Source organism: Pituophis catenifer, unplaced genomic scaffold (assembly GCF_029215685.1).
Source record: "Pituophis catenifer annectens isolate HBS135680 unplaced genomic scaffold, rPitCat1.0.hap2 SCAF_1, whole genome shotgun sequence".
Taxonomy (NCBI): Eukaryota; Metazoa; Chordata; class Lepidosauria; order Squamata; family Colubridae; genus Pituophis; species Pituophis catenifer.
The window spans coordinates 4,226,827-4,239,172 of record NW_027256881.1 but is presented as its reverse complement, the minus strand read 5'-3'; the positions used below and the strand labels follow the sequence as shown (position 1 = coordinate 4,239,172).

Here is a 12,346-nt window from a genome sequence, read left to right as displayed (position 1 = left end):
ACTTGAACTTTGCAAACCAGTGTTTTTCAACCTTATCAACTTTAAGATGTATGGACTTCAGCTCCCAGAATTCCCTAGTCAGCAAGCCGTCCGCTTGTCCAAAACAAGATAAGGGAAGCCAGAATTCATCGTTGTACTTCAAAACTACCCAAACAAAGCAGCTGGGGGGATTGGTGACATCTTACATGGTTCAGCCTCCAGTGATGTGTTTTTTGGAAAAAGATTAACAGAGTTGGAAGGGACCTTGGAGGTCATCTAGTCCAACCCCCCGCCCAAGCACGAGACCCTACACCATTTCTGACAGATGGCAGTCCCAGTCTCTTCTTGAAAGCCTCCAGTGATGAAGCTCCCACAACTTCTGAAGGCAACTTCTGTTCCATAGGTTGGTTGTTCTCACTGTCAGAAAATTCCTCCTTATTTCCAGGTTGAATCTCTCCTTGATCCGTTTCCATCCATTGTTCCTTGTCTGGCCTTCAGGTGCCTTGGAGAATAGCTTGACCCCCTTCCTCCTCTCTGGGGCAGCCCCTCCAATATTGGAAGATGCTATCCTGTCTCCCCTGGTCCTTCTCTTCACTAGATTAGCCATGCCCAGTTCCTGCAACCGTTCATCGTATATTTTAGTCTCCAGTCCCCTAATCATCCTGGTTGTCTTCTCTGCACTCTTTCTAGAGTCTCAACATCTTTTTTTATAGTGATAAGAACATCCAATTGTCTTTTCTATACAGGTTGTCCTGCATTTACGACCGGCTGATTTAATGACTGTGCGAATGTGAAGTTTCCGAAAGATGCCCTAATTAATTCATGAGCCATGAGCCGAACTTCAAAAGTTACGACCGACCCCAGAAAATGGAATTGGCAACCTGGATTTGAAATTCCAATACAGATAGTCCTCAACCTGCGACCACAATTGAGCCCCAAATTTCGGCTGCTAAGTGAGACAGTGGTTAAGTGAGTTTTGCCCCATTTTATGGCCCTTTCTTGCCACAGTCCAGAGGTGGGTTTCAGCAGGTTCTGATCAGTTCTTGAGAACCGGTAACGGAAATTATGAGTAGTTCGGAGAACTGGAAGTAAAAATTCTGACTGGCCCCGCCCACATCTATTCTCTGCCTCCTGAGTCCCAGCTGATTGGGAGGAAATGGAGATTTTGCAGTATCCTTCCCCTGGTTTGGGGAGGGAATGGAGATTTTATAGTATCCTTCCCCTGGATTGGGGTGGGAATGGAGATTTTACAGTACCCTTCCCCTGCCACACCCACCAAGCCATGCCACGCCCACCAAGCTACACCCACCACTGTATTAAAAAATTTTGAAACCCACCACTGGTGTCGTCGTAACTTCGAACGGTCAATGATCATGAACACATCCAATAGTTTTCTTGATCTGGTATGGAAATGGGTTTGCTGATGGTTTGCCTGGTTTCCTCCAGTGCAAACCAGACTTTAACCTGCTTAGCTCTATAAATTAGTCTAAGCGAACAGGTTTAGCAGACAGGCTGGATTGAAATGTGATCAGTTTGTGGCTTAATGTGTTGAGAGAAACTCAACTATGTTCTTGGCATGTTATGTGAACCAAGCCATCACCTGAACTCATAAAAGGATTTTTTGGGGGGGATGTTTAAATGAATATAGCCTGTTCATCCAATTTAAGGCTTCATGTGCTGCCACATCCTAACCGAGTAGATATGATTTGGTCTAGTAGTTAAGGCACCTGACTAGAGAACAGGACACTGTGAGTTCAAATCCTGCCTGAAATATGAAAGCCAACTGGTTGACTTTGGGCCAATCACCAGGAGACGCTGAGTTCTAATCCCGCCTTAGGCATGAAAACTGGCTGACTTTGGGCCAATCACCAGGAGACGCTGAGTTCTAATCCCGCCTTAGGCATGAAAACTGGCTGACTTTGGGCCAATCACCAGGAGACGCTGAGTTCTAATCCCGCCTTAGGCATGAAAACTGGCTGACTTTGGGCCAATCACCAGGAGATGCTGAGTTCTAATCCCATTTTAGGCATGAAAACTGGCTGGCTACTTTGGGCCAAACACCAGGAGATGCTGAGTTCTAATCCCGCTTTAGGCATGAAAGACACCTGGGTGACTTTGGGGCCAGTCACTCTTTCTCAGCCCAACCCACCTCACAGGGTTGTTGTGGTAGGGAAAATAGGAGGACAGTGTACAGATAGTCCTTGATTTACAACAGTTCATCTAGTGATCATTCAGTTACAGTGGCACTGAAAAAAGTGACTTATGACCATTGTTCAGACTTATGACCATAGCAACATCCCCATGGTCACGTGTTTTATATTTGGATGCTTGACAACTGACTCACATTTATAACTGTTACAGTGTCCCTATGATCACCTTTTCTGACATTCTGACAAGCAAAGTCAATTGTGAAACCAGATTCACTTAGCAACCGGATTACTAATTTAACAACTGCAGCGATTCACTTAACAACAGTGGCAAGAAAAGTGCTAAAATGGGGCAAAATCCTCACTTAGCGACATAAATCTTGGGCTCAATTGTGGTTGTAAATTGAGGACTACTTGTATTGAATATGTTCAGCGCCTGGAATTATTTGTAAAAAAAAATATATAATAAAGGCGGAATACAAAATAAATAAAACATAAAAATCCTATGATAAGTGTTATTATTCTGTTTAAAATGACACAAAGGGGCAGATGCTTGGGCACCTCCCAACACAACACACACAAAGAATAATAATTATTGCTCATAGGTGTGTCCCCCCCCCATTGTGCAAGGAGGGGTGAAAGTTGTGCATTTGTGACGTTTTTGTGCCAACAACCATGGCACACAATGTCATTGGAACTTGTAATGATGTCATTAAGTGAGGCTGCTTTAAAAAGACAAAGTTGGCAGCCACAATTGTACAGGTAGGCTTTAAGCTAAGCGACTGGATTTACGACCAGTCGCTTAACTTAAAGACCATTTGAAATTACAACAGATCTCCCAGAGCTACAGACAACTCATTTTCAAAATTACGATGGACACATTCACACACATGACCATGGGATTATATTCTGGGTGCCTGGCAACCAGTTTACCTTTATGGCTATTGCAGCTTGATTATTATTATTATTATTATTATTTAGGAATCAAGCTATTCTCCAAAGCACCTGAAGGCAGGACAAGAAGCAACGGATGGAAACTAATCAAGGAGAGAAGCAACCTGGAACTAAGGAGAAATTTCCTGATAGCGAGAACAATTAATCTGTGGAACAACTTGCCACCAGAGGTTGTGAATGCTCCAACACTGGAACTTGTTAAGAAGAGACTGGACAGTTACTTGTCTGAAATGGTATAGTGTCTCCTGCTTAAGCAGGGGGCTGGACTAGAAGACCTCCAAGGTCCCTTCCAGTTCTATTCTATTCTATTCTATTCTATTCTATTCTATTCTATTCTATTCTATTCTATTCTATTCTAATTCTATTCTATTCTATTAATATTAGTATTATTGCTGGTTTCTTGGATTTACTTCTTGTTTCTGGCAAAATGTTTCTCGTTCAGGAATATGACTGTCACATTCACTTAATGACCGCTGCATTTGCTTAACAATTGCCTCGCCTGATGACCGCAACTACTTACAACAGTACAGGTAGTCCTTTGACTTACGACCACAACTGAGCCCAAAATGTCTCTTTGTAAAGTGAGACATTGGTTAAGTTAGTTTTTTTGCCCCATTTTAGGACCTTTCTTGCCGCCGTTGTTAAGTGAATCATCGCAGTTGATAGTTACTAACCTGGTTGTTAAGTGAATCTGGTTTCCCCATTGCCTTTGCTTTTCAGAAGGTCACAAAAGGGGATCACGTGACCTTGGGACACAGCGACGGTCGTAAATATGAACCAGTTGCCAAGCGTCTGAATTTTGATCACACAAGTCGTCACTGTGAAAAGCGGTCCTAAGTCACCTTTTTCTAGTGCTGTGCTAAACTTTGGTCACTAAACGAACTGTTGTAAGTCAAGGACTACCTGTATATCAACGAAAAAGCTGAAAATATTTGAACCTGCGATCCCAGCCCAACTCTGCTCTAACATGGAAATTGCTTCTAAGCTGGCTTGCTTTTGTTCATGTTTAATGGGTATTAAGGCTACTCCTCAGCGCCCAGAAAATATTGGAAAATATTCTATTTGAACGGTTTGGGGCAGGGGTCTGCAACCTTAAACACTCAAAGAGCCAGTTGGACCCATTTCCCACAGGAACAAAAAAAAAACAAAACACCGGGAGCCACAAAACCTGGGGGGCGTGGCCAACTGGTCACTCACTCCCACCCAGTCACATGACCCCCTAGCCATGCCTACCCAGCCGGTCATTAGGGCAGAGAACTGTTTGTTAAAAAATACCGTGAACCACAAAACCCGTTTCTCTCTTTCTCTTTCTCTTTCTCTCTCTCCCCCTCTCTCTGTATCTCTCTCTCCCTCTCTGTATCTCTCACCTCTCCCTCTCCACCTCTCCTCTCTCTGTATCTGTTTCTCTCTCCCCTTCTCTTATCTCTCTCTCCCGTCTTCCTATCTCCCCCCTCTATCTGTGTATTTGTCTCTCACCCCTCTCTGTATCTGTTTCTCTCTCTTCCCGTCTCCCCCCCATCTCCTTCCCTCCTCTCTGTATCTGTTTCTCTCTCTCCCCCTCTTATCTCTCTCCTATCTCCCTATATCCCCCTCTCTCTCCCCCTCTCCCTGTATCTCTCTCTCTATTTGTCTCTCTCCCCCTCTGTATCTATGCTTCTCTCTCCCTCTCTCTGTATCTCTCTCTCTGTGTATTTGTCTCTCTCCCCCTCTCTGTATCTATGTTTCTCTCTCCCTCTCTGTATCTCTCTCTCCCCCTCTATCTTCCCCTCTCCCCCTCTCTGTATCTCTCACCTCTCCCTCTCCCCCCTCTCCTCTCTGTATGTTTCTCTCCCCCTTATCTCTCTCCCGTCTCCCTATCTCCCCCCTCTCTCTCTGTATCTGTTTCTCTCTCCCCCCCTCTCTGTATCTCTCCCCCCTCTATCTTCTCCTCTCTCCCCCTCTCTGTATCTCTCATCTCTCCCTCTCCCCCTCCTCTCTCTGTATCTGTTTCTCTCTCCCCTTCTCTTATCTCTCTCTCCCATCTCCCTATCTCCCCCTCTCTTTGTATCTGTTTCTCTCTCTCCCCTCTGTATCTCTCCCCTCTATCTTCTCCTCTCTCCCTCTCTGTATCTCTCACCTCTCCCTCTCCCCCTCTCCTCTCTCTGTATCTATGTTTCTCTCTCCCCTTCTCTTATCTCCCTCTCCCGTCTCCCTATCTCCCCCCTCTCTCTGTATCTGTGTATTTGTCTCTCACCCCTCTCTGTATCTGTTTCTCTCTTCCCCTCTGTATCTCTCCCCCCTCTCCTTCCCTCCTCTCTGTATCTATGTTTCTCTCTCTCCCCCTCTCTTATCTCTCTCCCGTCTCCCTATATCCCCCTCTCTCCCTGTATCTCTCTCTCTCTGTGTATTTGTCTCTCTCCCCCTCTCTGTATCTATGCTTCTCTCTCCCTCTCTGTATCTCTCTCTCTGTGTATTTGTCTCTCTCCCCCTCTCTGTATCTATGTTTCTCTCTCCCTCTCTCTGTATCTCTCTCTCACCTCTCCCTCTCTATCTCCTCCCTCTCTCTGTATCTCTCTCTCTCTGTGTATTTTTCTCTCTCTCCCTCTCTCCCCCTCTCCTCTCTGTATCTCTCGGATTTCCAAAGCCAGGGGAGGAGTGACTGGGAGGGGAGGGCGAGGGGCTGGGCCAGCCAGTGATGGGACAGGGAGCCACAGCAGAGGGCCCAAAGAGCCACATGTGGCTCCGGAGCCGCGGGTTGCTGACACCCAGTTTGTGGGGTGACCACCTAGGAAGAAAAAGACGGGGCAGCGTTTCGGTTTCAATGCATTTCCAGAAAATCGTACATTGGTTGCAAGTCCCAAAGGAAAGCTGAAGGAATCGGTTCATGAAACGTTCGCCGTCCAGATCTACTGTTGGTAGATTCCCCGAAAATCAGAATCCGGTGATGTAGTGTGCTGGGAACGGTTGCTTACAAATTAACCATGGTGGGGAGAACCAAGGGGTGAGTGGAGGAGTTATGGTGAAGGCTGGATTTTCCTGTTAGTTTCCACTGAGGTGAGCTCAATTGAAGAGAGCTATATGGGTGAAGGGCTGTGGGTGAGGCCGCCCCATAAGGCCCTTAGAAAGTCATCCGTCATCTGAAGAAAACCCTGTTTGGAGAAAGGTTGTCCCATCCTCTCCTTCTTCCTTAGCTACGACATTTGTTCGGTGGGTCTCATCTGAATATCGCCGATCTGGAAGACACAGAGGGAGTTTGGTCACTGTTGCCGGGTGAAATTTGAGCAGGGAAATGTAGGTAGTCCTCAACTTACGACCCCAATGGAGCCCGCAATTGACGTGGCTGAGTGAGAAATTTGTTTAAGTGAGTTTTGCCCCACTTTTACGACTTCTCCTGCCGCATTCAGGGGTGGGCTCCTGGGGGTTCGGCAAGGTTTGGGTGATCCTCTAGTCAAGGATCGCCAGGATTCGGCGAACCCCGAAATGCCACCCCTGGCTGGTGCCCACCCTTCCCCTCCCCTCTCCGGAATCTCCACACGGCCCGTTCATCATTCCAGATAAGTGCAGGGGGGCATGGAGGACGAAAAACAGGCCTCCTGGAAGTTCCGGAACTCTGGAAACGGGCCTGTTTCCAGTCTCCGGAGGGCCTCCGGACCCCGGGGGGAGCAGTTTTTGCCCTCCCGGAGGCTCGAGAAAAGCCTCCAGAGCCTGGGGAGGGAGAAAAACGACTGCTCCCTCACCGTGGTGCAGGCAGCTGACTAGGCCACGCCCACCCAGCAACGGGGCAGCGAACCCGTTGCTAAAGGATCTGAAGCCCACCCCTGGCCTCATTCGTTAAGCGAATCACCACCATTCTTAAATTAGTCACACGGCTGTTAAGCGAATCCCGTTTCCCCATTGACTTTTGTCAGAAGGTCGCCAAACGGGGATCACGTGATTCCAAGATACTGGAACCGTCGTAAATGTGAGTCAGTTGTCGAGCACCCAAATGTAAATCACATGTCCATGGGGATGCTGCAACGATCATAAGTGTGAAAATTGGTCAGGTCACTTTTTTCAGTGCCGTTGTAACTTTGGTCACTAAATGAACTGTTATAAGTCGAGGACTACCTGCAACAAATTTCAAGGATCCTACAGAAGTGATGGTCACTTCTGGGCAGGGGTGAAATGCTCGCGGTTTGGACCGGATCACCTGATCTGGTAGCGATGGAGGCGGGTGGTTCGAAGAACCGGTAGCAAAAATCCCTGCCTCCTCCCCCCACATGCCCAGTTGAACCTCACAATCATCAGAGGCTTTTTCTTTTAATTTTTAAAAGAATTTTTTCTACAACCTCTTCAGCCGAAAAAATGCTTTTAAAAGTAAAAAAAAAAGCCTCTGATGATCGCGCAGCTCAGCTGGGATCGTCAAAGGGATCGTCAGCTGATGATCCCAGCTGAGTTGCCTGATCGGCAGAGATTTTTTTTTCTTTTAAATGCCTCTGACAATCCAAGCTGAGTTGCCTGATCGGCAGAGGTTTTTTTTCTTTTAAAAGCCTCTGACAATCCAAGCTGAGTTGCCTAATCAGCAGAGGGTTTTTTTTCTTTTAAATGCCTCTGACGATCCAAGCTGAGTTGCCTGATCGGCAGAGGTTTTTTTTCTTTTAAATGCCTCTGATGATCCAAGCTGAATTGCCTGATCGGCAGAGGGCTTTTTTCTTTTAAATGCCTCTGACGATCCAAGCTGAGTTGCCTGATCGGCAGAGGTTTTTTTTCTTTTAAAAGCCTCTGACGATCCAAGCTGAGTTGCCTAATCGGCAGAGGCTTTTTTTCTTTTAAATGCCTCTGACGATCCAAGCTGAGTTGCCTGATCGGCAGAGGCTTTTAAAAGAAAAAAAGCCTCTGATGATCAGGCAACTCAGCTGGGATCGTCAGAGCCTTTTGAAAGCATTTTTTTTACAACCTCTTTGCCAAAGAGGTTGTAGAAAAAATGGTTTTAAAAGAAAAAAAAATTGGCCATGCCCACCCAGTCACATTATCCCACCACCACCACCAAGCCACGCCCACAGAACCAGTATAACAAATTTTAGATTTCACCACTGCTTCTGGGGTCTCCTTTTTAGGGTTCTTTAGCAAGGGCGTCCAGCACTCACTAAGCCTGTTGGAGACTGAAGGCAGAAGTCTCCAAATTCGGCTTAAAATTTTTAAGACTTGTGGACTTCAACTCCATAGTCATAGGAACCTGATAGAAGCAGATCAACATTTATGCATAGCATAATGTCATTGCATCCTTGAATTAGTGATTTCATAAAGTCAGAATAATTTTTGCATCCCTTGTGGTGATGTTTGGAGATGCCATTTCCTCCCCCAGGGACCATCATGGAAATAATCTTCCCCCATCTTCCCACCCATTTACAAAAAATATTCAGAAACTCCACAGTCCTACCTGTACATGAGGTGGGGCGCTGAGAACATATATTACAGCGTTGGCCATATCTTCAGCTTTTAAACACTAGGAAAGAGAAAGAAACAGAATGCAAAAAAGGATAACAGAATATCGGAATTGGAAGGGACCTAAGAGGTCTTCTAGTCCAACCCCCTGCTCAGGCAGGACACCCTATACCATTTCAGACAAATGATTGTCCAGTTTCTTCTTAAAAATTTCCAGTGTTGGAGCATGTACAGTAATAGCCAAAATTGTGGAAACCTTTTGGGAAAAGTGTATTTTCTAAAACTAGCTAATAACACCACTTTTTTTTTTTTAAATAGTCCCATAAAATTATATATCAATGGAAAGATAATTTAATCAAGAATGTAATGCAATAACTTTTATGAAGGATCTGCTATTAGGAGCCTGGATAGCTCAACAGACTAAAAGCCTGTTATTAACATTCAGCTGTCTGCAATTACTGCAAGTTCGAATCTCCCCAGGCTCAAGGTTGACTCAGCCTTCCATCCTTTCTAAGGTAGGTAAATTGAGGACCCAGTTTGTGGGGGCAATAAGCTGACTTTGTATAAAATATACAAAAAGTATGAAGGCTATTGCTTAACGCATTGTAAGCCGCCCTGAGTCTCCGGAGAAGGGCGGCATATAAATCTAATTAAAAAATAAAAATAAATAAATAAATAAATAAAAGAAGAGCAGTTACAGTCTAGAGAAGAAAAGTGAAACATGTAGGAAAAAAATGAGATATAAAAAAATTATCACCCTAGAAAAAAATACAAAAATTATCACAATAGTTAATACTTAGTTGGGTAACCTTTAGCATGAATGGCGGCCTTACAATGTCTTCCCATGGAGTGAACCAGTGGTGGATTGCCCCCGGTTCGGACCGGTTCTATAGAACCGGTAGTAAAACTGGCGGGAGGCTCCGCCCACTGACCCTGACGTCATCAGAAGCGATCTGCGCATGGGCAGAAGCAAGGCGCCTGCACGAGCAAAGCGAGCACACGAGCGCGATCCCGTTGCGAACCGGTAGTAAAGGTAAATAGAACCCACCCCTGGAGTGAACCAAGTCTTTTAGTTCTGCAGCTGTTATAATGTGAAACCAAGATGGAATGATGGCTTCTATTAACTGGGTTTTAGTGCTGGGTCACTTCTGATTAACAAGTTTCTTTAGTCGACTCCATAGATTTTCCATTGGGTGAAGGTCTGGGCTATTCCCAGGGCCATTCCAGCAGTGGAATAGGATTATCTTGAAACTCCAAAAAAAAAGTGGTTATTAGCCATCAAACCTCAAAAATACACTTTTCCCAAAAGGTTTCCACAATTTTGGCCACTACTATATGTGTGAAGGATCATGAAATGATCCTTCTTTTAAATTCTTTTAATCAGTCTGATTTCTTAACTTTCGGGCCAAAATTTATATATATTTAAAAATGTTTTTTAGTATTTGTATTCTATGTTTTTTATCTTGGCTGTACACCGCCCTGAGTCCTCAGGGAGAAGGGCGGTATATAAATTGGAAATTAAATTAAATTAAAAATGAAAGAGGGAACAACTACTAGCAGAGTTTAGAAATGGTTGCCCCAGTCAGTCTTTCTCCATCACCCATCCTCCTGTTCTCTATTGCCAAGCCAAGATTTCAGAAGTCACTGCATTTTTGAAAGGTTGACCCTCATTTCTAGCTTGTCCATCAAGGACATCTCACCAGCTGGTGGTCCTACAGAGCCAGAGCAATTCCCTGGCTCCAATGTTACTTAGAAAATTGATAAAAATCAAGCCAGAAACCTCCTCTGTCTGATACGCAGATGATTCAAACACTGGTTTCCTTGGCTACCATCTTTTTCCAAAGATTAGCAACTTTTAAGATGTGTGGACTTCAACACCCAGAATTCCTCAGCCAGCAGGATTCTGGGAGTGGAAGTCCACACATCTTCAAGGATGCTGGCTGAGGGATTCTGGGAATTGAAGTCCACACATCTTCAAGCACATTACTAGGGGTTCTGGGAATTGAAGTCCACACATCTTCAAGCACACCGGTCAGGGGATTCTGGGAGTTGATACCCGTATCTTTTAAAGCATGCAGGCTGGGATCCCAAAGGTGCTTTTTCAGGAGGCAACTGGACTTTTCTTGTTTTTTCTTTGAAGTCATTTCGCTTCTCATCCAAGAAGCTTCTTCAGCTCTGACTGGATGGTGGGGAATGGAAGGTGTGGGAGTATGAACGGATTTCCAGGAAAAAAAAAATTGCAGACTACAGGAACCATTTGCACTACTCAGATAACCCTGAGGATACAGATAAACCTCCAGGTGGCCTCAACGACTTTCTAAAAGGATGCAAATGACCAACTATATGCAAGGAGTATAAATCCTTCCATTCCCCACCCTCCAGTCAGAGCTGAAGAAGCTTTTTGGATGAGAAGCGAAACGTCTTCAAAGAAAAAACAAGAAAAGTCCAGTTGCCTCCTGAAAAAGTACCTTTGGGAAAACCATGACCTGGATGACTGAGAAGCTCCACAAACATGCAGACTGGGGGATTCTGGGAATTGAACTCCACACATCTTCAAGCACACTGGCAGGTGGATTCTGGGAGTTATAGTTCACTCAACTTTAAGCACATTGGCTGGAGGATTCTGGGAGTTATAGTTCACTCAACTTTAAGCATACTGGCTGGGGGATTCTGGGAGTTATAGTTCTCTCAACTTTAAGCACACTGGCTGGGGGATTCTGGGAGTTATAGTTCACTCAACTCTCAACTTTAAGCACACTGGCTGGGGATTCTGGGAGTTATAGTTCACTCAACTCTCAACTTTAAGCACACTGGCTGGGGGATTCTGGGAGTTATAGTTCACTCAGCTTCAAGCACACTGGCTGGGGGATTCTGGGAGTTATAATTCACTCAACTCTAAGCACACTGGCTGGGGGATTCTGGGAGTTATAATTCACTCAACTTCAAGCACACTGGCTAGGGGATTCTGGGAGTTATAGTTCACTCAACTCTCAACTTTAAGCACACTGGCTGGGGGATTTGGGAGTTATAGTTCACTCAGCTTCAAGCACACTGGCTGGGGGATTCTGGGAGTTATAATTCACTCAGCTCTAAGCACACTGGCTGGGGGATTCTGGGAGTTATAGTTCACTCACCTTTAAGCACACTGGCTGGGGGATTCTGGGAGTTATAGTTCACTCAACTTTAAGCACACTGGCTGGGGGATTCTGGGAGTTATAGTTCACTCAACTTTAAGCACACTGGCTGGGAGATTCTGGGAGTCAAAGTCCACAAAGCTTAAAATCACCAAGCTTGTGAAACATTTTACTGTACCATCTACCTTCCCGCTCACTCTACCAGCGTGACCTCACCGTTCAGAGTCCAAAATTACCTTAACGTGTCCCAGAGTTCAGGAATTTGGAAGCACAATCAGCTTTCTATCCAGGGCTAGAGGTAAGGTGGAGTCAAGAAGTCTAGAGAGACCCACAATTCTAACCCCACATTACTCAGGATTCATCTCTGTTTACCAAAATAGCCCAAAGATCTCTGCAGCTTAGCCAAGTTAACAATAATGCTCAGCATTCATTCCGAAATAGAATAGCTTTGCTTGATGTTGTTAAAGGCATTAAAATTATACTTTTTCCAAAGGTTTTTTTAAAAAACTTTCTGAAAATAATATTTGGTGGGCTTTTTTAAAAAAATGGTTTCCTGCATTTAGTTATTTTAATGTGGGTTGAGCAGGCGTATTTTATTTTTAAATCTATTTTGTAATAACTTTATCCTGCCAAGGTATTATGATAGGTAGAACAGAAATAACGTAAACAAACATATAATGCCTTGGTAAGGCCACACTTGGAATACTGCATTCAGTTTTGGTCGCCACG

The 12,346-nt window shown here is 44.9% G+C and overlaps 1 protein-coding gene across 2 annotated transcripts in view; it reads right to left on the bottom strand.

The window, feature by feature from the left end:
* Positions 1-5,383: 5,383 nt before the first annotated feature.
* The window catches only part of DHRS11 (dehydrogenase/reductase 11), a 48,609-nt gene continuing 41,646 nt past the window's right edge, over positions 5,384-12,346 (bottom strand). Inside the window, exons 7-8 of one of the 2 annotated variants that reach the window (XM_070945196.1) lie at positions 8,479-8,544; positions 5,384-6,292 (exon numbers count right to left, since the gene is read on the bottom strand). In XM_070945196.1, the coding sequence (XP_070801297.1) occupies positions 6,251-6,292; positions 8,479-8,544 (108 nt within the window). In that variant the 3' untranslated portion in view covers positions 5,384-6,250. The remainder of the gene's footprint in view (positions 6,293-8,478; positions 8,545-12,346) is intronic. The other variant, XM_070945205.1, reaches the window with a different exon arrangement.